The 26,743-nt window shown below is 36.3% G+C and overlaps 1 protein-coding gene across 3 annotated transcripts in view; it reads right to left on the reverse strand.

The window, feature by feature from the left end:
* The window catches only part of LOC118816678 (glucosidase 2 subunit beta-like), a 186,024-nt gene that overhangs the window by 27,037 nt on the left and 132,244 nt on the right, over positions 1–26,743 (reverse strand). For all 3 annotated transcript variants that reach the window (XM_036583199.1, XM_036583198.1, XM_036583200.1), the window contains exons 10-11: positions 24,473–24,542; positions 17,395–17,484 (exon numbers count right to left, since the gene is read on the reverse strand). In XM_036583199.1, the coding sequence (XP_036439092.1) occupies positions 17,395–17,484; positions 24,473–24,542 (160 nt within the window). The remainder of the gene's footprint in view (positions 1–17,394; positions 17,485–24,472; positions 24,543–26,743) is intronic.

Below are 26,743 nucleotides of genomic sequence, written 5' to 3' on the forward strand. Positions count from 1 at the left end.
ATTGATGGGAAACACGTCTGGTTTGTGTCGGAGACCAGTTCTGCAGGATTTTCTACACAGTCATTCCAAAACAGGTGGGTGACTCTGTTCAAGTACACAAGTAAAATGCGTGCAGAGAAATAACTGCATCAGTGCTCAGGCTGTGTGTGATGCTAACCTTTTTAAAATATATCTAACATAGCTAACATTACCTTTTTGTCACTTGGCAGATTCAAACAGTGATTATGTTAAGTCACAGCTTACTGACCATTCATTTATAGTATCGTTAACATATAGCGCATGAGAATCTAGTTGGAACATCACAAAACTTCCAAGCAGCAGAACACAATAAACAAACATACAAGAGACGGACGCTTTGAGGACACCACTTTATTGTAAAACATAGTCTCTTTTTGAATTACGGCTAATGTGACACCTTAAGCGAAGTCAGTCTACCACGGAAAGAGAGAAATGCGAGTGATTTACTGCATGTCGAGATCATACATGTAAGGTTTCCTGCTTATGTTGGGTGCCGTTACTGATTGGCTGCAGAGGGAAAACATCATTCTGTGAGACAGTGTTATGATCTTCGATCACTTTACACACTACTAGTTAAGATGTACCGTAAGTGAACTTGCGTTCAGCTGGTGCAACTGGCCACTGACACCTAATTAGACAGCTTAATAGCATATAATGAATGCAGAAATAACCAACATGAATGCAACAAAGTAACACATTAAACTCCGGTATGCTTGCTAATTTATGTGTAAAGGCAATGCAGGTAAAAACAATTCATTAAATGAGGAATGTCTTCATTTTTTGATTCTTTAAGTCCGCTGCATAAGGTATGGAAGCATATCAGTACCAAAATTAAAATAAAAATGTAATATGTAAAATGGCAATGCAATTTTATGTTTGCATTTAAATTTCCCACTCATATATACAATGTTGAGCTGAAAATGAAAATTCAAATTGATTAGTGAGATTTTAATTTGCCATTTGGTCCATTATTATTGACATTTCAATTACACAAAGATTTACATGCTTTATGAGTAGCTTTGTTTAAAGTTAAATGTATTTCTAGAACTACATATTTATGCTTACTGTGATTATGCAATAACTGTGTCAAAATGACAATTATGTAATTATCTTACATGCCTTGTCACTCTCTAATAATGCAGTTAAATTGCATTAATCAGAGAAATCAAACTAGAAAGAGGCACCATTCAAATGCAAAAAGGAAACAGCGCCTCTCCTCTTTGCAATTACATGTTCTCGTCATACTGCGCTCATTCTGTGTCAAAATGCTTTTGAAAATGCATTTGATTAGACTGCATTTTCAACCTGTCAATCATCCCATCAAGGTGGGCCAAAGAACACGCTCAGCAAAAAAGGAGAAAGTGTTTTAATTGAATGTGGTTGATAAAAACAAGGCTGAACTTTGTTTCCTTCTCATCAGCTTCTTTTTCAAATTTTCAGTCCACCTTAAACAGTGCACCGGTTACAGTTCTCGTGCCTTAATGTGTCCAAAAGTTACAGCAGCACCGTTTAAGGTGGAATGGAAAATCTGAAAAAGAAGCTAAACTGAGAACAGTGACTGAAAGTGAGCTTGGACAGTGAGATTCCAGTTGATGCCATGCAAGGATATCTTCTACAAAGTGACTGTCAGAGGTGGATATATTGCTCTGCCATCACCTCACCTACTAAAAGCCATTGTTAATGCTAGGTAATACTACATTCTCAAACAATTTCCCTGTCTGCTGATTCCACCAGCTGGCTAACATGGTCCAGTGTCACACACATATACCAGCAATTTTTGTAATATTAATATTTAATATTAAGGACACTAGAACATTAGAGACCCTCTAGTGGATTTTGGGTGAAATATAACACAGTCACTGTAGCCACAACAACAAGGTGACAAGATGTCTGTATGAACCAGTACAGTTACAACTAAATACAGTATATTAAAGTAGAAAGTAGAAAGTATATTTTTGGTAACAGATAATGTGAAATGCAGCAATATATCCACATCTAGCTCACTATGTAAGTTAGAAAACAGCCCTCCATGCTGGATTAATTTGCCACAACTGTAGCCTACAGTCAGCTAACACAGACAGGAATTTTGACCAGCTAATAAAAACAGAAACATCTGCCACATGTTTGATTAAAGATTATTCACGGGTCGTGTATAAAGACAAAGTATTCATCAAAAATTATGTATTGCTCTGTTTTGCTCCACCTTCTTAAAAAAAACTGGCCACCACATTTTTAAATAAAGCCTTTTCCACTGAGCATACTGTTAGCCCTGCCGTGACGGGATGATTGCCATGTCATTTAATAGGAAGACCATCAAAATAAAAAAAAGTAATCTCAAGCATTTTGATACAGATAATGATGTAATTGCAAAGAGGAAAGGCGCTGTTTCCCATTTACATTAAAATTTTGCCCTCTTTCTAACTTGATTTCTCTATGATAATGGAATTTAAAATGCATTATTAGAGACTGCAAATTCATACAAGATAAATGACATTTTAATTATCATTCTTACACAATTATTGCATTAGCACATTAATCATACATGTGCTATTCTGGAAAGACATTTTAATTTGAATAAAGCTACTCATAAAGCATCTAAATCTTTGTGTAAATGAAATGTCAATACTAGTGCACCAAATGGCAAATTAAAACCTCACTATTAAATTTGAATTTTCATTTTGATTATATTTTACATTTTCATTTTGATACTGATATGCGTCCATATATAAGCATCGTATATTGACCAAATTTTATCATATGTAGTCTTAATCAATAAGTCAATATCACAATGAAATTTTACAGCAGGCTTTCTTAATTTAAAAGACACTGTTACAGCCACAAATAAGAGAAGAGAAATGAGGAGTCAGAATAAACAGTGAGGAAATCACATTATGGTTGACACGCACCTCCAACAACACTACACCCTTAAAAAAGATGGTTCTTCAAGAGTTTACTAAAGAACCCTTGAAGAATTATCTTTATAAGAGTGTAGCTTGCCTGTGATTGGCTAGCAAATATTATTCTGCTCAAATGTGACTAGGAATTGGGCCCAAAAAATGTGATCTCAGATATCTGTGCTTTTGATGGGAGGTATAGCTGTTACATCAAATATGACTAATATAGTTTATTATACCCATTACATATAGTACAGTTTTTCTGAAAAGCAAGATTTGATGAGAAAAAAATGCATTCTTCAATAAACTGCTGCCATTGAAGGCCAGTTTTAGTAGTTAGATATGTTCAACTATTTCATCACTTTGTTTACAGAAAAATCCTAAATGACATATACCAATATCTAAAATGTGTGACAAGTGAATTATGTTTGAGTTCTGATCTCAATGAGGGCTATTGCACACCAAATGCGTGAAATATTCAGATGTGATTTTTTTGCTTCAAAACTATACATGGTGGACACAGGACATGATGCAATGTTTTCTGGAAGTTTGCTGTGTTTTTGCGCCACGTAAAAATGGGCACAATACATATAAAAAATTATATATTGGCAGACAGTATATCAACCATATCAAAAAACGCCCTTTGCCTCTCATAAAATGGGCAAGCTTTGGAAAACAGCTAAGACTTTGTGAGTTCTTTTATTGGCAGCTGGGATCTTAGTTGCATTTGAGCTAAATGAAACACAAAACTAACTGGATGTCTTTAAGGGCAAATAAGATTCTATTCTTTGCTCCCAGCAGAACGGAAAAATATGACACTGGGCTACTGTCCATTTTGGAAAAGAGAAAGTAGCGGAAGAGCTGCATCACTTCATTCAGAAGCTTAAACTTTGAGTGCTTTCACATTTAACTCAATGTTTGTGGTGAGTTTGAGCTGCTGTCTGAGATTCTGATCCTTTTAGCATTGGTGAAAAAGTTTGATTTGCTAGAACACAGCTGCTCTGTCATCTTGGTTGTTGTCTTGCCAACAGCAGACGCAACAGTGACTGGTCACAGAGAAAGTTCACAAAACTCTAACAGAGGGTGAACAAAATAATGTTGCATTTTCGCCAGCTGAAAACATTGCTTTTGGTGTGCAGTTATACACATGCTCGAATTAATGTACTGTCGTCCAAATAAACTGCAACGTATTCAATTAAAGCTCATTACCTGGAATTTTCAACCTCCAACTAGGGGAAAACAAAACACTTAATCAACTGGGAATTCCAACTTGGAAAGTCAGGAAGGTGTTCTCAACTCCCAAGTTCAGCATTAGATGTTATTTCAACATGGCTGCTTACTCAGTCCACAGTAATAAAGTATAGTTTCTCTATTTTTAACAGATTTTAGTAGTATTCCCTTTAACCTTCATCAACATACAGACGTAGTAGCTGGTTAAATCTATAACACTGACCAAAAAGTTTAAAGTTTTCTGAAAACGGTCGCACCTGTGTTGTATGTTCACATATAAACCTGTGAACTCTAGTTAAAGTGCAAAGTTTTTAGTAAATGCAGGTATAGGGAACATATCGCTGCAGAGATGCTGCAGAATTCTCTGGAAAAGGCAAAAAAAATAAGTCACACACCAGCCCTGTTCAGCCCAGTTCCATTTCAGTGTGTAGAATTTAAGTTTTCTATGTACTACCATGTTTTAATATGCACAGGGCTTTTATTATTGAATACTCTGAATATTATTGAATACATTTTTTTTTTCACGAGCAATTGTGTGAGATCATTACTGACAAGAATTCGGATCAGTAACAGCTTATTTTTGATTCATTTAATTACTGTAACAATAAAGTGAGACTGATGTGTGATTTATATTGCTATTTATATGTTACCTGGTACGTTGTAATACCAACTTAAATCTCAGAATTTTTGGCTTTGTTAGATCATGTTTTTTACGTGTCAAATTAGCACAGCAACAGAATTCAGAAATCACATTATTAACAGAAAAGAGTAGACAGTAGATTTTTTTTTCTATTGGTCTTAAAGGGTTTAATAAAGCTTCATATCCTGTAGAGCTGAGAATCCTGCAGGCTAACACTCAGAATTCTACATAACAGATTCAGCGCTAATCAACTATGTGTGTGTGTGTGTGTGTGTGTTAGATCATATATGAAGAGCATGGCAGGTGCTTGAACAACAACACACTCCTCTGACCACGAGAACAGATGGCAGACCATCAGTGTGTGTGAATGAATGAATCACACTCCTTTACTGGGACCTGGAGACCCTCCTCAAGCAAAGCAGACTACAATCAGTGTTTGACACTTGCATTATAATGCTTGCCAGTGCACACATCATTTGACTTTGCGTTACAAAAATGAAACCACAAGCTGTTCAATAACAACAATAAAAGCAACATAAACAGCTCCAAATGAAAAGAGGTGGTATGTGAGAGAGGTGTGTGTGCACGCTTCTAAAGGAAATAGGGTGTGATGTGCAAATGTGTTTGTTTATTGTTATTTTCTGACATTTACACTGACCCCAAAAAGTATTTGGACAGTTTAGCCATTGGTTAAACTGAACTTTGATGAAGTTCTTTAGGTAACTTCAGAAATTGTTAAACAAAATGAAATTTGTTTCAGAGAAGAACACTTTTAGCACAACATAATACTGATGGAGGACTCTCAGGATGAAGAAAGCCTGGAAAAGAACTCTTTTCAGAATACACTAAGGCTACTGTACAGCACAGAGGTGGAACCATCAAATTTTAAAGCTGTTTTTGTGTCGGTGAGGTTGTGTTCACTGATGGGATCATGAACTCAGAAGTGTACAAAGGCATTTTGGATGTAAACCTGCAGAAGTTTTTACAGAACACTTGACAGACTGTGGTTTGTGTAAGGAACTGCTTTGCTTTACTTTTTCTTTATTTTGCTGAACTGTTATAAATGCAACAGGACACTCAAGGTCATGGCTGTGAAGTTTTTCATGATCACACACTCTCGTGTTCTATTGCTTACATATAAAATGATGCATAATATAATAATATAGAAGCTTATCATATGAAAACCTTGTTACTGCACTGTATTTACTTTTATTATTATACCAAATGGACCAACAGAAACATCAAAAATTACTTGAAACAGAATCTTGTTAAATTAAAATGAAGAACGTCTTCTCTTCAAGTTATCAACTTAAAGTTATCTCTTACACTGTAAAATGCAACTTTTTTTCACTAATAACTATTTTTTGGGGGTTTACTTTACTCATCTGTTACACTTACTAATGCAAATCTAGTAACACATACTTTTTCTTGTATAATCCTTATTTACTTATGTATAGTTATAGACATTTACTTATGTATGCTAAATTTCCTTCGGGATCAATAAAGTATCTATCTATCCAGTTAGTTGAGATCAATTAATTTGCAAAAGTCCTACAGACTAAGAGTATTTTGCCTAAGCTGACACAACTTAAATATTACAGAAATTTGGAGTGACAAATTCAAACCAATTCAAAAATTTACTCAGTCATTTTGAGTAAAATTATTTGTTAGCATATTTTGAGTTAAGGTTACTTTATCAAGTGTTTTATGTTCACTTCTCATGCTTTTCATGTAACTTTTGACAACTTTGGACAGTCAAATGGGATCTTTGAGTTGAATCAACCTCTTACAGTTTAGTTTAGTTTGTTTAGTCTTCTCAGCTTTACTTCATGACAGTTTGGTCAATGCAACCTTGAGTAAAACCTGCATCATTCCTATTGGCTCTTGGTGGCATGCATATTGGACGTGTCTTTCTACCTTGTTTAACCAACCATCTCTGTGTTGTCATTTTCCCCAGCCTACCTTCCCTTGGGCACTTATATATTTTCTATATTTTGGGAGCTCATCTAATCTCAGTCAGTACTTACTGTAGATCAGTGCTGAGTAATCTGAGCTGCCATGACCCCACCTGCTGTGAGTGTGGTTCTGAACACTTCAGACAACTTCTGTATTCTGGGCTGAACTGTCAATATTGGGTGAGATGGTCCAGAGCAGTATTAAGTTAAACTGTTTAAGGCCATTAAGTTAAACTGTTCTGCACCTAGTTTAGCTTTTAATGTAAGAAACAGCTGAATTTGAGTGGCTAGAGTTGTGTAAATATAAGTTAGAATTACTTAACTGTACTGAATTTGTACCATTATAAGTCTAGAATACTCAATCATTTTAAGATCAAAGGAATGATTTACTCAATTTACTTAAGCGTATACAACAATAAACAAACGTGTTGTTCATACTCAGTTCAGGGAATTACTCATGGTCAAATTCACTGAACTCATAAGGTTGCGTTGAGACAGCAACAAAATATTTCTGTGTACTTGTGTGCTCTCATATTGTGCTGGGCTGTTTCCATACTCTTCTGTATGAATATGTGTGAAAGCTGCTGTGCTCCAGCTAACTTTAACCTCACCGACCAGTTCAGCTTTGGCCTCTTGCACTTTTTCTAATAAAAGCTGTAGTTTTTGTTGAACAAAGCATCTTTTCTCGTGGAGAGGAGACTAATGTCCTCACAGCTACTAAAGGACCATGTTTTCATCATCCTGAAGGACTGCAGTCTCCACAGAGATTTAAGTACACACATAGATGTCCAAAAGTTTGTAGACACCTGCTTCTCTAGCGTTTATTCTGAAATCAAGGGTATTAACAGGGACTTTGTCACACCTTGCTGCAGCAACAGTCTCTGCTCATGTTTGAACATACATTGTACATGCATACATATTACATGCATGTGTGTTTTCTCTAATCCTATAGTTGTGGTTAAATGCTGTTTATTTCTTCAATAGCAGTAACTGCAAAAACAGCAGTGTGTGTGTGAGAAGGTGACTCATACACAGACACACACATACACACATAAAAACAGCAGCCCACAGAGTGAGACAGTGGACTAATTGTTCCTTTTCTGCCTTCCACAGTTTTTTACCGAATACACACACTCACCCTTTGTTACAGACTTTAATGTCTATGTATGGCCTGCTTTGTCCAAACTGCTCCATTATAACTAAAGCCAATACTTCAAAATTAAATGACTGCTTGTGCCAGCTTTTGTTCTTCCCTGTTAGCCTGCTGTGCTTTGTGATATACTTAGCTATATTATTCATTCTGCATTCTCTTGACTCTCTTGACAAATTTTACACAGAGCTCAGATTCCTCAGGGAATCAAATGAAGAAAACTTCTACAGGAGACAAGATGGGGATGCACTGCACAATGAACATGAGGATGAGTGAAACATCAAGTACAACTTTAACGGCTGTTTAAACATTAATTTTCAAAGGCTAACATACACACAGCAGATTAAAAACTCAAATATATAGCTACAAACCACAGACAGACATATGGATCTATAGATAGATAGATAGACAGATAGATATTGGAAAAAATAATGGCAATGACAGCTGGAAAAATGAAAAAATGACAAAAAAAGTTTTCAAAATGCCTGCAAATATGCGTAAACAATAATGACTTCTTTATAATCAGAATGGTACAATGTATTAAAGAATAAATGCTGCTATTTTGGCCAACCAGTGGAGTAACTGAATGTGTTGTGTATAACAAAGTCTAACACTGTCTTTACTGAGTTCATAAAGGTTGTGCTTATTGCTGCTGTAAATGCAGAATAACAGAAGGCCATCTGTGACCAAAACCCCACTATTATAAAATTACATTTAGCTTAATTACTTTAATTTTCTTCAGCCTTGGCTGCTGTACTTTTTAGGAGCATTGCAAGAAGAAAAAAAAATATATATATATATATATTTTTTTTTATTTAAGAGTATGGACATGACCTGCACTATTTATCCCTCCTCCCTCACTTTCCTCTTTCATTTCTTTGCTCTTTTCTGTTATTTCTCTCCTCCCCCTGAGGGCAGAAGAGGAAGTGGATCCTCTTGTCCATTCATTTGACCTTTTCAAAACCGTCCTCCTCCACCTCACAGCAGAGAGGACACACGCGCACACACACACACACACACACACACACACACACACACACACAGGGTCATTTATAAGCAAATGCCTATATGCAATAACAATGTGTTACACGTACACATCTGTAAGCAATTATTTATGTATTACCTTTGCACCAAAATGTAGCAAGTTAACTGTGTTAAATGTAAAATCAAGAGGCATAAAGAGCCACAAAACTGTCACAATATGAGGTTCAGATGAGTTTTTTAAATATTTGCAAGATGAAACTGAATGTGGTTTTGTTCCAGTAAGTCTGGAAAGCATTTCAGCCCAGTTTATTTGCTGAAATGTATTCTGTTCATTTATGTTTAATTTCAGTTTGTTTGGTCTGTTCTGTCACAGCTGTAGACTGAAAAACTCGCTTGGGATCAATAACAGGTTTGGAATCTGATGAAGGCCTGCGGTCACACTCTTCGTTGTGGGTAACACCACTGACCTCTGAGCAGCAGACTGGGGTTTGATTTTCCATCCCCACGTACACACAGTGCTACACCAAGGAGGCCTTGAGCATGACTCCTAATGCTACATTCAGCTACATCTGTAATATGACGAACAAATTGCAACGTGTGTAGATAAGAGCATCTACCAAAGGCATACATGGAAACGTTCTTCAGAACCTGACCTGCAGGCCGAATATTATCTTACAGAAGTTACCCAACTTCTGTTTATATGTACCGAAATAGACTAAAAACTTAGCACTGGTTGGAAGCAGTATAAAGCCGTCATTACTTAGCAAGTAGAGCTGAGTGTAATGACAGTATTTACAGCGTAATGATTTTTTAAAAATCACAAATAACAGAACAGCTAGAATGCTTCTCAATCCATCAGAATGTCTTGTCAGAGGTAGTGGCGTGTCAGAGCTAGCGAGTCAGAATTGAAGAACACGTAGAGAAACTCCAGCATCAGTATAAACTTCACTACTGGCCCCAGGACACAAACTCCTCTTAGTGAACTAAATTACAGCACTGCAGAAGTGCATGACGGACAATACACTTGTCAGGACTACGTGCAACGGTGACAGTTCCTCACTGACAGAGATAAGTGCAGGTTTGTGGAACAAGCTGCAGGATGAGATACTGAGCCTAAAGCTGCTGTACACCAGCCAGTATTTTTTTTTCTCTTATTTGCTCCTTGAGTCCTTTCTGTACCCTACGCTTCACACACAAGGCCATCACAACCTTATTTCTTCTTATTTTTATTACTGTATAATTTAATGCTCAAATTTCATTGATCAATCTCATTGATTGCTTTTGTTTTTTTATTTTAATACAACAATGTTATATATTTATATTGTGGTAATTATAACTGAATTGTTTTCTGAGTCGTTGTCTTAATTGTGTGTCAATCTGTAAAAGATCAATCTCTAAAAAATTATTTAGTAAAGGACTTAAAATCTTTAACATGCAAAGGATTTTGAAGTTTCAATCTGCAATTTCCCTTCAGGATCAATAAAGTTCTGACTATCTATCTAAAAGACTAAACAGTTCATTTGTAAATGACTTTGAATCGTCTATCTGCAAATGATCAATCTTTAAAGGACTTTCAATTTTCAATCTGTAAAGGATATGAAATGTCAATCTTTAAAGAACTTTGAATTGTTCATCTTTGAAGGAATGTGAATCAGTCTGCAAAGGATGCTGAATAGGCAATCTGCAAAGAACTCTGAATTATCTGTAAATAGATTTAAAATTGTCAATGTGTGAAGAATTTTGAACTTTGCCCCAAGGTGTGAGTGTGTGTGTACATGATTGTGTCTGCCCTGTGATGAACTGCTGACCTTTCTAGGGTGTTTCCTGCCTTCCACCCAGTGAGCACTGGGACAGGCTTCAGCTCCCCCTGTGACTCAGGACGATTAGTGGCTTAGATGATGAGCAAGTAAAAGAATATGAACTGTCAATTTGTAAACAACTGTAAATTGTCAATCTGTAAAGGACTTCAAACTGGTAAAGGACCATAAGGGCAAGAAACAGATAAGAGAGAAATATAGAGGAGACAGAACTGCTGGCTGTTTAAAAAATAATCTCTTTCCCTCTCTCTCTCTCTCTCTCTCTGTGTGCCAGAATTCATGCATGTACAGAATTGAATATGCATGAATATTATCATATTTAAATTTTATTTAAAAATACAAGGAATAGTTACTTTTTGGTGATATGAGCTTTTTATAGCTGATTGCACTGTGCAGGGATTGTGAGCTGATCACTCATTAATCTGCTCACATTGTATTTAATCATCAAATTCTGGTGATTTCAGGTGTGTATAAAATCTGATGTGAGGCTGTGGTGAAGCAAAGACATCAGAGAGAATTAACTTATTCTTAGGTAACAAGTGAAGCTTTCGTATCATGCTGCGACAGGTGAAAGCAGCTTTATAAAAGGAGGCTTCCTTAATTATTTCTATTTTGACGAAGGCCCAAACAGTGACCTTTGGAAGTAATTAACTGCTTCAGTGACTCATTAAAGTGCGGCTGAGTTTCAGGCGTTAATTCAGCAGTGTTCAGCCTCAACACATCCATCAATGTTTAAAAAGCCACTGAGTGTGACCATGGGTTCCTGAATGAATATGAATGTGTAGTAGATAACATTGTATGGCTACACACACATGCATACAGAGACTAGATTAAAGGTTGCACGCTAATTATTAATTATGTTGTGTATACTGATGTGCATTGTGACTAATTTTGCTTTTCATATATCTGATTATGAATGAATAATCAGTTAATTCTGGGGTGCAAAAATGATGTGACTTCGGTTAATTACTTCCTTTAGGTGACAGCACTGGTGCTGTGCAAAAACTGAACAGCATGCATAAGAATATATTTATAAACATGTTTTGATATTAAAAAATAGACAACAGAAAATTACAGTTTTTGATGTAGAATAAGTAACAGTGGACACCCCAGACAAACTACAGCTACTGGTAACGCTGGATGCCGATGAGGAATCGTCATCTTACACGTGTTTTCTCCTCAGCGGACGAAGTGCCAACTTGTTTCCAGAGAAATATATTTTCACTTTGGCTAAGTGAACACACTCTTTTGGGCCCTAGCTAACCTAACATCAACTACAACAGTCAGCCTATGCAGTGATAAAGCCACAATATCTCAGCCTTTTCAGTTACGTCTTTAACAACGCATCCTTGGCAACAGGCTCACGTTAAGACACTCAAGCTTCGGAGAAGCAGTGTTATTAATACTTATAATTAATATAATATTAATTTACTTACCAATACAAGTAACCACGTTACAGTCCTGTTAAAACCTAAAACTGATTTCACTGAATCGTTAGCGCTTATATTTTTTCTATTTTCCTATAATGAAACATAACAAATAACAGTAATTTCAGCATTTTAATATTTGCACCTCAGACAGTTATCCAAGTATTTGAGCTCCTGTACACATTCAAATGTGTGTAATGTGTTTTAACCTAAAATACAAAAACATGTCTGAACTTACTTTGTCCATTTACATGTGTTTACTTGCCTGTTTTGATTACGATCCTAAAAGAACACACCCTATAGCATGAACAGCAGGATTTTACACACATCAGTGTCAGTGCTGACTTAAGAGTGCTCCACCATCCAAAAATATACAGACAAGAGATGAAGGGCTTGCATATGTTAGTACCCATCCTCCAGACTAGTAACTGAAAAAATAGGCAACAACTAACATGAGGGGGAAAAATTGTCAGTATTACAGAAAAAGAGGTATTTAGAGAGTTACTATGCAATAAATATCAGGGTATTTTATTTATCAAAGCTTAGCGGAGAGGTTTGAAACACACCTCCAAGGAGTGGCCACACTTTAATCGTTTCACTTCAAAACAGCTAAATGAAAGAAACAGCTTCCCTTTCAAATGTGGAGTCATCATTATTACAGTCTAACAGACCCAGATGTAGCTCAGTAAACAAACCTAAGCTAGCTTTATTCTTAATAATAAAGCTGTGATGTGGTTTATGTAGTTCTATGATGAAATGGACTTTTGTAGAGTCTGTTTAATATCCTTTTGTGGACTTTTTAGTAAAAGTCAAGTCTCTTAAATGTGTTCTTCAACCATCTCTCACATACAGTCACTCTAGATCTCTTTTACACATTGGAGCATTGTATCTGTGATGTCTGAAGCCTCAGGCATTCGTCTCACAGCCTCTCTCTCTCACACACACACACACACTTAGAAACGGTCCATGTCTTGACGTCCCTCATCAGGGACACCTCAGAGACCCCACCATTCCCTTCCCCAAAAGAACTCAGCAGCTTTACCCTTTATTCCATGTTTGGGCTATGAATAATCATTACTTCTGCAATTAACATTTTAATTGTTCAATCAATTTAACCAGTCAGCATTCTTTGTTCTACCCTAATCACTCAAAATCTGTGCAACAAGCTTCTTCTTGCTTATAGTGCAATAAAACAACAGAAACCTGTTGTAGCTTCCTATAGTAGTATTCATTCTACTTCACACGTCTTGTTGGTGCCATATTGTTGACGTACCACTGGTCAACACGACAACAGGGCCACCATTTCTACACAGTCACTACAGCATCCTGATAAAATATAGCGATGGTGTGCTGTGTGGTTCACGGGTGTAATAACAACAGCAACGAAAAACTATATGGTGAAAGCTTTTATAGCATCCTAGTGCTCTGACATCATGAGGGGAAAACAGGCTGAAGAGCTCAGCCAATGAAGGAGAAATCTTTGGGTAGCGAGAATAACCAAGAACAAATAGACTCTCAATTTATATGCTTGTAGCCCCTGTGATGCGGCCGCTGCTGCACTATTCACAAGGTAATTAAAGATGTTTGCACATGTTCTCGCACAGAAAAACACATACTCCAATATAACTTATTGATCTAGTACGGATCAGCACCTCTGATCAAACTGACTTTTTGATTTAAAAGTCATAGCCGGTATTGACTGCTCATATACACTATGCTAGCGGAATGTCAACTATACGGCCGCAGGATGCTTCTTCTCAGTTTTGCAAATATTTTCTGTAGTGTATTACAATCTGTCAGAATGACTGTGTGGATCATATGAACATGATCGTCTTCCATAGTCAATGTTGTCAATGACTGACTTTGTCAACTGATTTCAGCCCTTTTATCTAATTAATTACAGTGGGTTACATGAGTAATATTTACATTTGATATACATTCTGTATCAACCAGTTTTTCCCCCGCTTGGTTTAATGTGAACAAACTATATATTTTTTCTTTCTGCAAAGCAAGACTATACACAACATGATTTTTTTTTAAAAATTCAAATCTTAATAAAATTTCTTTTCCTCTATTCACACATATATTTGTTGCATTGCTTATATCAGTGGCTTCTAAGTCTTATTAAAAAACAATGCAGCAGTCATTCAGGCTGGTGTGAATCAGTGTGTAACCATCTTTAAAAAGCTTAATGGTTCTTGAAACTTCAGTATTGTGTCTATGTGTGTTCTCCTATTAAGGACAAAGGTTCCTGCCACACACAGAGCAAAACACAATCACAATTCAAGCACACCAAAACCCTGAGATTAGTTAAAATCCTCAAACAAAGGTAAGGAACTACTCTCAGCAGTTAAAAAAAGCCTAAAGAATGTAGAAGTTAGAGGTGTAGGCGAATTCACAATTATACTACATGTACGAATTTACCATTGACAGTCACCTCTTATAAAGTCAGGACCTTGAGTTATCTAAAAGGTTCTCCAAGTTCTAGGTATAAACCAGTGTAATGTACAAACTTTAAAGTGCTGTGTCATTAATTTGGGTAACATGGTAAGAAGTACCAAGACAGGTTAACTAATTTCAGGCCATCAAACTACTCAACTACTCAACTCCTTCTAACAATACACAACATGCTGGCCTATCAGGACTGTTGAACTCCTAAACATATACACAAACTATGTGAACACTTTTATGGAACTCATGTCTTCTATATTAAAAATGCAGCTATTTTGTCTGTGCAATATTTACAATGTTCTCACCACTTTTATCACTATTCACCAGTGTCAAGTTTACATTTCCTGTTACACTGTGCAATAATACTATCACCAAGAACAATGTGCAATATTTATTCTACACAACGTGCAATAGTTCTTATAAATATGTGTGTGTATTCATACATATATATATATATATATATATATATATATATATATATATATATATATATACACATACACACACACACACACATTTTTTTTCCTTATTTGTATGTTTTTTATGTCTGTCTATACTGTCTAGTATGTCTATGTGCAGTTGCCTTTATGTTATATTTACGTATATTTTGCACATCGGAGTTGGAGAAATGCAATCCCGTTCAGCTGTGCACTGCTTGTATAAGTTCACTTTTACTTTGACTTATATTAAATAAACAGGTTTTAGCTGGTAAGTACAAAACACAAAAACATTACTTACATTTTTTTTTCTATTACTTGGTATTTATATCTGATACCTCTCATCACGTTGCACAAAATAATTATGTACTGCACACTTGCTGTGTTAATATACAGAAACTTAAGGGACTGTAAATGAAAGCATTATCAAACTTGTTTTTATTAAAGTTTTACTTTAAGGTCCTCTTGGATTCATATGTTTGTGAGTTCAAAGAAAAAACAACATGTATTAGAAGTTTAGGAGGTTTAAATGTTTGTACATGTGAAATAATGTGAATGTGTGTATATGTGCATGAAGGTGTGTTTTCCTGCTTTTTAATGTCCTAAAAGAGTTCTAGATAAATTTATATTTGCTGTTTTTTGTCTCGGAGTTTCAATAAAAAGGAGACAACAACAATAAAAACAACAACAATAATAATAATAATAATAATAATAATAATAACAACAACATTAAGAGTCCATATTGTTACTGTAAGAACACAACTTTGTATCTCTATAATAGTAACTTTTCAGGAGAAAAGTAAAAAAAAAAAAAAAATCATAATTTTAATGTAAGCTAAAGTAACAAGATTTTATTTTTGAGTAATTTGAACCATTTCTATTGATCCACTCATTAGGAAATGTTCACACAATGTAAACGCAGAGATGGCACTCCTCTGCCGTTTAGCATTGGGAAAAAGCATAATGCCCGGCTTGGCCTATCAAATCAGACACATAATTTGTAAGCCAGTCATTTCCAACCTTGATGTCAGTGAAGTTCTTCCAAGACAGTTCTCTTTAACAATGGCAAAACAGGTCATCAGTGTAGCCCTGAGTCATTAATGTTAGTACATTAAAAAGGTTGGTTTTGAAAAACCATTACGTATCTTTGTCATCATAACACACTAACAAACTATAGCCGTTTAGTTCTGCATATACTGAGGAGTGTTTGTACTGCTGCTGTAGCTAACCTTAATAGCATCTAGAGCTGTTAGAGATACTTTTTTTGGGTTACTGTCTCTGATAATGTCTGCGACAAACAACTATGTAATGTGAACAAGACTTTTTTACCATCCAACAATTATGAAATTAAAGTAAATTAATGGGAAAAGAGCACAGTTTTGATGTTTGATGACTTGCCAGTTAGCTGACTTGAAAGTGTTCTGCTTTGTCCTACGTCAAGTTATATTCTGGTATAAAACAATGGACTTGCCAGATGGGCTAATGTCTGAGAAACGACATCCGGCAATACATTTTGAATTCAAAACACTATACCAGTTGTTCCACACATACTTTTCCAAATTATTTCATCGTGTGTTGATCATACCATCTCTGGAAAAACGAGTTTTATGAGACACTGGTGCAAGGCCGTAAATAAGTCCCGTCACAACTCGATCTTGCTGTTACTCATCTCACAAAACCTTTGTTTTTTTCGTATTAGACACATCGCAGCTCATTAAAAATGGACATGATAGAAAACATGTTGAAAATTAATGACACAACAGTCAGTTTGATACATTATGACCCACGTCCACAAAACAGCAGTTTGTTGTTGGTATTCAGGCATTTTCTCTGTTTACTCCCAATCACTCACTCAGAGCCTCTGGTCTCCCTGCTCCCACACTGTTACGTTTTATCACCAAGGACTGCAATCTCCCCCTGGGGGAGGGTCTCTGGTAAAGGGCAGCTGGTGTTTTTAAATAGTATAAAAATAAATTAATAAACAAAAAACGAAAAAAAAATGGAGATGCAAGTTGTTCAGACATTTTTGTCATTACTATAACAGTTTCATGTTACTATTACTTGTAACTGTAATGACAGATAATAATAATGTTTGATGTCACGTCATCACAACTGCCGGTAATGGTAACATGACACTGTTATGTAACTGAACAAAATGTGTTATGATAACTCATGTCATGTCATATGACATCTGCCATGACTTGTTATTGGCATGGTTATGTCAATGTTATGTAGCAGGGTTCAAGTAGTGTGCCTAGTCCTAACAGAAACCCACTGAGATGCTGAGATGTTTCAAGCTTTTTTTGCAGCATCATACAATCATAAGGTCAGACAATAGAGTGTGACGTCAGCACAGACGACCTCAGCAGCAGCAGCGTGGACAGTACTCACTCAGAAACGGCCATCTGCACACAACGGCTCAGCAGAAACACAAACTCCCGCTCAGGACCATAATCAATATCCAGCTTCTCCTTCAGCTCCCTATAACAAACAATATTCAAACAATATTCAATTAATAATCAATTAATACAACTGTTAGCTATTTGTTCATCATTATTATTATTACTATATATATATATATATATATATATATATATATATATATAACACTATTAAATAGCCTCTACCAAGTCAGCTGTAGTAATGAGTACTTTTTCACACTGAACATATTAAACAATTAATTAAATTAATAATTTAATATTTTGTGGCATTACACATCCTTTCATTATTACTAGTTATTGTATGGATGATTCTACTGAATTGCTTCAAATCCAAAGTCAAAAACATAAAAACACATTTTGGACTTTTAAGTGGGTGAATTGGATTTGAGACTAAAATCATTTTGCCGTGAGTGACGCTATCCCTTAATTATGTTTATTTTATTTAAACATATCACTGAACATTCAAATTCACTACCAACAGAATAATAACATTACTGAAACTTCACCAAATGTTTTAGTAGTGACTTTTTCAGTAGTGACAAATTTAGCGAATTTTCAGCAGAATGCAAACACACAAGCACATGACTAGCAAATGCAGCTTTGAACAGCTGTACACATATAAAATCATCTCAGTATTTTCCATTAAAAAATAAACAAGTTTACTTAGAAAATATTTACAAATATGTTTGTTTCGGTAGTGACCATTCTTAATGTTACACACTGATCTTTAGACTTTAGGATACATTTACCTCGATATAATGAGATCTAACATCTCACCATGTGGCCAAAAGGGACAGGGATACAGTCTCACTTCCTGCTTTAAAATGCAGGGCTGTGGCTAAAATATGGACAGTTTCAGTAGTGACATGAATCTTTATTATTTAAAAAAATCACTCATAAAAGATTCAAATTTTTTGACCTCACTTTAAAAGAAATCAAAAAGATATTTTTGAAAACTACACTGAATGTTTAGGGGTTAGGGCTTGGGACAGACACTTCCCAACAGAAAGTACCTTTGGAAATGATGATTTCATATACATTTAGCTTACTGCAATCTCTATTAATGCCTTGAGTTTAAATAGCTCATAGTATAGTCTTTGTAAATATATAACATTGGAATGCTTTAAAATATACTAAAATTTAAAACTAAAAACTTTAAAATATGTATTTTTACTGTGGGACTGCAGTGACCCTGTATTAAAAAGGTTTAAAAAAAATCTAAAGGTCAAATGCTCAAATGTTAGACAATTTAATACTCAATCTTTAATTTGTAGAATGTAACTTCATATGAATTAATACATTTAAGGACCCATAGGCCAGTTTCTTGCTATACACACAAGTGAGCAATAATACACTCACACTAAATAAGTGTGCAGTCACACTAACACACGCATAGTCAGAAACTCACGTATATGTGTGCAGTGGGTAACTACTCCCACACACACACACACAATGACCTTTAAAGGAGTGTAATAGTGGAGCTATGTTGTCTGTGACAGCGTGCGGTAATAAAGAGTATGCTAGCCTGAAGCTCACTGATACACCATCACTGCAGCTCAGCAACACACACTCATCATCTCAGCTAGCATACATCAACACTATACACTGACACTGTGCCTGTCATACAGTCAGACTGCTGCTCAACAAGCAACACAGACTCACATGCATTCATATATTATATGCATACTATAGTATTTACTACACACATTCTACAGCATACACTATACAAATACTACAGTATATACTATGTAAATACTACAGTATGTCCTACAGTATATACTATACATATACTGTGGAATATACTGTAGTATATAATATACATATACTACAATATATACAATATAAGGTGAGGAGCGAGGTCCACCCACCTTACTCTCACAAAATCCTGTGGGAAACACTTCTACAGTACATACCGGTGGTTTTCAAACTGGTCTTCAGGGACCCCCAGACAGTCCACATTTTTGCTCCAACCCAGCTCATAACACACAGGGATAGACCAAAAAATATGGGCTGTCTGGGGGTCTCTGAGGACCAGTTTGAGAACCACTGGTATATATTATCCACATGCTACAGTATATACTATACACATACTATAGTGTATTCTAAACCATACTACTTTTATACAGACATATCATCGTACATAGTGTACTTATTCTATGATGCACACCATGCTGTTGCATTAAAGCATCATATACCCAAAATGGTGACTTCAAAGAAGAAGGAAAAAACATTCTTATGTTTGAATGTAAGATAATGGAACAAGATTTTTTTCCAAGTAATTCTGGATAATTTTTGCTCCATTTATCATGCTGGCAAAGTAGTATTTACAAATTCTGAAGTAAATTAACACCACAAATGGAGATTTGTTAATGGCATATTCATGAGCAATGCAGTAGCACCATTTTAATCACAATTATTTTAAAATGTTCATTAAATATATTCATTAATAGCAGTAACGAGCATGTAATATAATAAATGTGAAAAAATAGTCAGTGGTATTTAGTGCATACTACATGATAATATCTTGAATTAATTAAAATACACATTTCTTCTTTCCAGGGAACAAATACAACGCTAAACAAATGGTATTCAAAAATATCCATATTGCACTTATTATTATTCCCTTTTCAAAAAAGCATTCAAGAATGACACAAAGTCAGGCAAATTAATGACATTTTACATTTCTACACATTCTACATTTCATACGTTCTATACTGGAAACTGTGCATGAGTTTTATAAAGCATTCTGTATTCTGTATCTGATAAAGTGATCATTTTAAACATCTTGAAAAATAGCCAATATAATTTGGATCTTGATAAGGCTCGCTGTGTGTTTAGCACCATAGGTGGTTTATTCTCTGAGTAGATTTTAATTTATTCGTGACCATATCATGACATATACACTAAGCATCACTGAGTGAGAATCTCTCTTCTCTGATGATGCTTTTCTCTGCTAGTGTCCCTATGGGATTGCGGTATGTAAGATTAAACATGGATATAGACATTGGTTTAATTCTTTGTCACTTCCTAATTATGTTGGTAGCTAATCAAACATGTAAGGTCTTCAGTCCAGTTCCTGAAGTCCTAACCAATAGGAGAGCTCACTTGGCTGTATCTGCCTTAACCCTTCTGTTTCCAGTCTAAACCCTTTTACTACAATGCATACAGAGCTTAAATAAAATAAATATGTTCATATTAAAAATTACAGATATATGTTTTTAATTTCACAAAAATTGCTGGACCTTCTCTGAAGACCTAGAAGGCCCTGTGGTGTCCCTAATGATACACACATACTCTCCTAGTACACATTCCAAATGTTTAATGCGTTGGTCAATTTACTGATTAGTTATTTGAGGTGTGCTCCTGCTTAGCTGGAATAAAAAGGGTCACACCGTCCTTTTGTGGATAATATTGGTGACCCTCATACACACAATCTATATGAGTAGCATACATATACTGTAGTGCATACTGTATACGCAGGTGTGGGGCAAAGCACGTAGTGGCTGTACGAGCTGTGTTAGTGATAACTGCTGTTTTTTTTATGATGGCGACAATTTCGCTGTGGCTCAAACAGGTTACCTGAGCACTGTGTAATCATATCATTATAAAGACATGTATCTGACCACTTTTAACCGAAATGCCTATGCTCTGCATGAGTTTTCTTCGTAAGACCATTCATTTTTGCTAGAATACACTCACTGAGCAATCAATTAGGATCAATATATTAATACTGGGTAGGGGCTCCCTTTACTCTCAAAACTCATCTCCTTATTACATCGATTTCACAACATATTGGAAACATTCCTTTGAGACTCTAGCTATGTTGAGATAATTGCATCAAGCAATTCCTACAGGTGAGGATCCTTTATCAGGTGCACTTTCATGCTGCACATCTCCTTTTCTACCACATTCCAAAGGTGCTCTATTGGATTCAAATCTGGTGGCTGGAAAGGTCACTGAAGAACACTGTCATGTTCATGAAACCAGTTTGAGATGACATGGTGCATTATTATGCTAGAAGTCGGCATTAGATAAATTAGATAGGTAAACTGTGGCCATGAAGGGGTGAACATAGTCAGCAACAATACTCAAATAGGCTGCGGCATTCAAGCAATCTGTGTACCTCAGCAGAAGGGATTCCTCAGACCAGGCTACGCTTTTCCAGTCTTCAACTGTCCAGTTTTAGTAAGCCTGTCCCAGTGCAGCCTCAGCTTTCAGTTCTTGGCTGACAGAAGTAAAGGTTGGACGTGTTGTGCATTCTGAGACGCTTTTTTTCTGATCACCAGAATTGTATAGATTGATCATCTGAGTTACTGTAGCTTTCTGTCAGCTCGAACCAATCTGGCCAACTGGCATGCTTAAACCAGTCCTTCTGGCACCAACAATCAGGCCACAGTCATTTTTTTCCCAATTATGATGGTTGACATGAACATTACCTGAAGCTGCTGGCCCACATCTCCATGATTTTATGCACTGCATCGCTGCCACACGATTGGCTGATTAGATAATTGCATGAATGAGTAGGTGTACAAGTGTTCCTAATAAAATGCTTGGTGAGTGTAATTTCTGCTACAGATTTCTGAAGTTATGTTAGCCCCATTGTCTTTTTGTTTGTCTGTTATTATTGTATGATCTGTTGTGGAAGCATAGCTGCTGTAGGTGCAGCAGCTAGTAGGTATTCTAGTAAAGAATAAGGAGTGTTAGATTCAGGTACATTCAGGTTCCCACAGTAGGCCAAATGCAGCCCACAGACAGAGATGCTCTGCGAGTGTGTATACGTTTGTGTGTGCATTTTGAGTAATCTACGCTAAGCTGAGTCCATCAGCATTTCCCCATAGCGTTTAACAGTGTCTCACGGTTGCTGTCTTCTCATGTTTGTTTGGTGTGTATATGTGTAGGCTGCAGGAGAAAAGCCCTGAACCCCTGCAGGAGAAAACCCAGCCACTACTGCACAGCAGGCAGGCTAACAGCAGCATCCACGTTTGTTCATTAAAATGCACCCTGGGTGTCTGACTGCGCTAACTCATTACTGTACGCCCTCTTAACAGTGTGTGTATGTGTGTGTGTGTGTAGCTATTTTAAGGCCTGGTTGTGTGGAATGCCATGTAGACAAGTCAGAATGCAAAAGGTGAAAGCACTGAGAGAGAGAGAGAGAGAGAGAGAGAGAGAGAGAGAGAGAGAAAGAGAGAAGGAAGAAAGGTAATGGCCATATTTCTAGGGATGTGCATTCTGGCTAATTTTGAAATTCAAGTATGCATAAGAATTAATGAATGGATGTTTGGTTAACTGCTGGGAAGATTTTTTCGCTTGATATTAACATAAAAGCATGCAGCATTTTTTTTGTCGCATACACAAACATACACAACAGGTGCACTGTAAAATATGAGATGTCAGCTGAACTTTCATTTATAAGGCAACTAATCACACAGCTTAATTGGTATACATTTAATACAACTTGACTAGATTTCATCCAACTCAGTTTAAGGTTCCTAGTACTACATCTCAGTTGGGTAAACAATACAGGATATACAGGTATGTAAATAAACAAGTCATGCTGTCGAATTGTTATTTTAGCTATCTACCACAGTATTTTGGAGTTTAAATTAAATAATTTGATAATGAATATGAGTTTCAGCTTTAGTTTGAGGGTATTTACATTTACACTGGGTGAACGATGCCAGAATAACAACCACTTTCATATACATTCCCTTTTTTTGAGGCTGAAAAGTAACTGGATAGTTGGTTTAGCTGTTCCATGGCCAGGTGTAAGCAAGCAAGCAAGCAAAGTTTATTTATATAGCGCTTTTTACAACAGGTGTTGTCACAAAGCAGATTTACAAAACAGCATTACAGAAAGAAAGCCAGATCCGAGCCCCCATGAGCAGGGCTTGACAGTGGCAAGGAAAAACTCCCTAAGAAACAGGAAAAGCCTTGAGAGGAACCAAGACTCAGAAGGGGAACCCATCCTCCTCTGGTCAACACCGGATAGTAAACATTGTTAGTATAAAGTATTATAGTACAAAAAACGGGAAAAACAGGTGGAGCAAATGATTAATTTGATTAATTTGTTTATGCAGCAGCAGCAGCATCATCAGGTGTGTGTTATTCCGTCATTATTTCATTTACAAGTAAGCAGAAAAAATGTCTAGAGTTGATATGAAATATGGAATTTGCACTTGGAATGTTGTTGTTTTAACATTAAATGATTAACTTTACCTATTAAGTTTACATAACAATGATTATTAATTTGATAAGTTACTATTCGATGCTAAATTAGAGCAAACGTTTAGGTCACTATTTCATGTGCTCCTAGTACTGAGACCGATTGTGTTGGGTTAATAAAATGTAACATTTTAACCCCAAAAATGTCAAAATCTCTGTTTAGGTTACAATAAAAAAGTGCTACACAGGCCAATAAATTTAAGTAGATTTTTGTTTTACCATGTGCTAGCATGGTAAAAATATATACATATATTGTATTATCAAAAATATCCAAAAGATATCTTTTGGTTTCTGTGTTTGAGTAACACCTTCAGTTGTGCTCATGCACTACTGCTAACACTACAGCTAACCAGTGCAGTGGTAGATTGTAATGACTCAGGCTTCTACATGACATTTTTTTTCTCCCAATCATTAGATGATTAGCCAACATGTTAGTTTGTTGAAGTAACACTGAAAACACAGAAATGTCTTTTCATTGTTTTTGGTTCTAGCTAACATCACCTAGAGTAGTTTAGAGTTGCTAATTTATAGCTGCATTTCTGACTTCATGCCCTTAACAAAACATCCTTGTCAATGTGCCTATGTTCTTCTGTTTCGTCATAGCAGGCACTATATAATAAACCGTACTTCAGTGCCCTGAAAGGTATTTCACTGAATTGTTGGTCTGAACTTTTTCTTCCGGATTTTCCATGATGAAAATTGACGAATACCAGAGCAGTGATTTCAGTGCTCATCACACAGTTGCACCTACAACAGTGTTCGAGCATCTGTGCACATAACTATGTATATCAGTGTAACAGACATACCTGATCTCCATTTGAACAGTGTCATACGCCTCCTCAACCTTCTGCAGTTCAGCTACAGCACTGTCTACAGCTAGAGAGAGAGAGAGAGAGAGAGAGAGAGAGAGAGAGATAGAGAGAGAATAAGTAAAAGGTTAGGCTTGTAAAGAGCAGTGTCTGGATTGTGCTAAGTAAACACTGACTGTGTTTCATGTTTAATATTCATCATTAACATCACTCCAATATCAGTCTCATACTTCTGATACCCACAATGCAACAGGAGTGATCTTAAAAAATAACATCTGCTAAAGCACAGAGAGAAGAAATACTACCAAGGCAGAAAAGAAAAAGTAAGCAGAGAGAGAGAGAGAGAAGAGAGGGAGAGGGGAGAGAGAAGAAGAAGGGGGGAAAGGGGTGAAACAGAGAGAAGGATGGAGGGAGAACAGGGAGAGAGAGAAAAGAAGGAGAGAGAGAGAACGAGAGAAAAGCAAGAAATAATGAAGAGGGAGAGAGAACGAGAAAGAAAGGGGACAGGGAGAGAGAGAATGTGAAAGAAGGAGGGCAGAGAGATGAGTGAGAGAGTAAGAGAGTAAGTGAGTAAGATAAGAGAGAGGAGCATGACAGAGAAATAGAGCAAGAGAGAGGTGCAGAAAAGAAGAGAGGGAGAGAGAGAAAAGCCGAGCAGGTTGTCGAAGAGACTGTGCTGTGTGATGGAGAGAGAAAGAGAGAGAGAGAGAGGGAGAGGGAGAGAGACGTCCTAATCACATGTTTACAAAAACTACTGAAGGAACCAGTCCTCCCACCTGTTTACAAACAACAACAGGAAAATAATCAACAAACATCAGGCCTCTGTGCAACAAATAAAACAGCTTACAGAATGAAAACAGCACAAATTAAACAAACCCACTAAGGGCCGGTTTCCCAAACAAGGATTAAACCTCGCCTTAGACTAAACTGTAGTGGGGGCAATGGTGAATCACCATCAGAAATTACTTTTAGTCTAAACCTAAGCTTAATCTAGGTCTAGAAAACTGATGCTAAAACATATTAGGCTTTATTTTCCTTGGACTTCCATCTGCCAGTGAATTTGCGTTCATGCATTGTCTTTGAGTACTATGGGCCAGTTTCTCAAACTAAGCCAAAGTCTAGACTTAATAAGATTTTTAATGGTGAATCATCACTAGCACAGCATTTTAGTCCAAGACTAGCCTTAATCCATGTCAATGAAACGGATTGTGCAGAAGTCAGAGAGATTTTTTATCTATTATCACTATTCAAAGCAGTGGTATGGCCATCATTTAATTTTACAGGGGCTTTGTTACAGGTTGGGGAGTTCAAAGCTGGAATTCTGGCCAGTGGTCTTCAGAATCAGCAGCCCAAATCCCAGTTGTCATTGGGCAGAAGGCAGGATACACCATGGACAGGTTGCCAGTCCATCACAGGGCAAAGGGAATAGTTAATAAATAGTAAATATATAAACATGGAAGAATTTAAAATACCTGTACATAAAAATATATACTTTTAATCATTGTTGGCCTCTGCAACTGGCTGGAAAATGCAAATGAAACCTCTAACCCGAACTCTGAGCATCCCAACCAATCACAGTTTCGGATGAGTTTCTGTTAGTGTTTTGATAAATGAAGCTAATCAGCAAAAAATTTTTTGGCCAGAAGAATTCAATATAATCTTTAACCACGTCACATTATGTCAATGTCCAATTTAGTCAGAAAACCTAATGAGAAACTGTAGAACACACTCAGTTTATATCACAGTACCTACATTTAGAGTCAGATATTCATTCAACCTAATGAGAAACTGTAGAACACACTCAGTTTATATCACAGTACCTACATTTAGAGTGAGATATTCATTCAACCTAATGAGAAACTGTAGAACACACTCAGTTTATATCACAATACCTACATTTAGAGTGAGTTATTCATTCAACCTAATGAGAAACTGTAGAACACGCTCAGAGCAACAGCTGTTGACCAAAGTGCTGTACAATCAACATAACAAAACAATATACACACAGTAACAGCAATAAAACACAGAAGCCAGGTTAAATAACAAAAAATACTTGTAACAACAACACAAAAGTTAAGCGGCTCTCACACTAAATCAAAAGCCAAAGAATAAAAATGTGTTTTGAGAAAGGATTTAAAAAAAAAGAAAGTGGAGGGGCCAGCCTAGCATGCAAAGACAACTCATTCCAGAGTTTGGGGGCTATAACTGAAAAAGCACAATCTCTCCTGTGCTTCACCTCTGATTTAGGGACAGTCAAAAAGAACTGGT

This window comes from Colossoma macropomum, unplaced genomic scaffold (assembly GCF_904425465.1).
Source record: "Colossoma macropomum unplaced genomic scaffold, Colossoma_macropomum, whole genome shotgun sequence".
Lineage (NCBI taxonomy): Eukaryota > Metazoa > Chordata > Actinopteri > Characiformes > Serrasalmidae > Colossoma > Colossoma macropomum.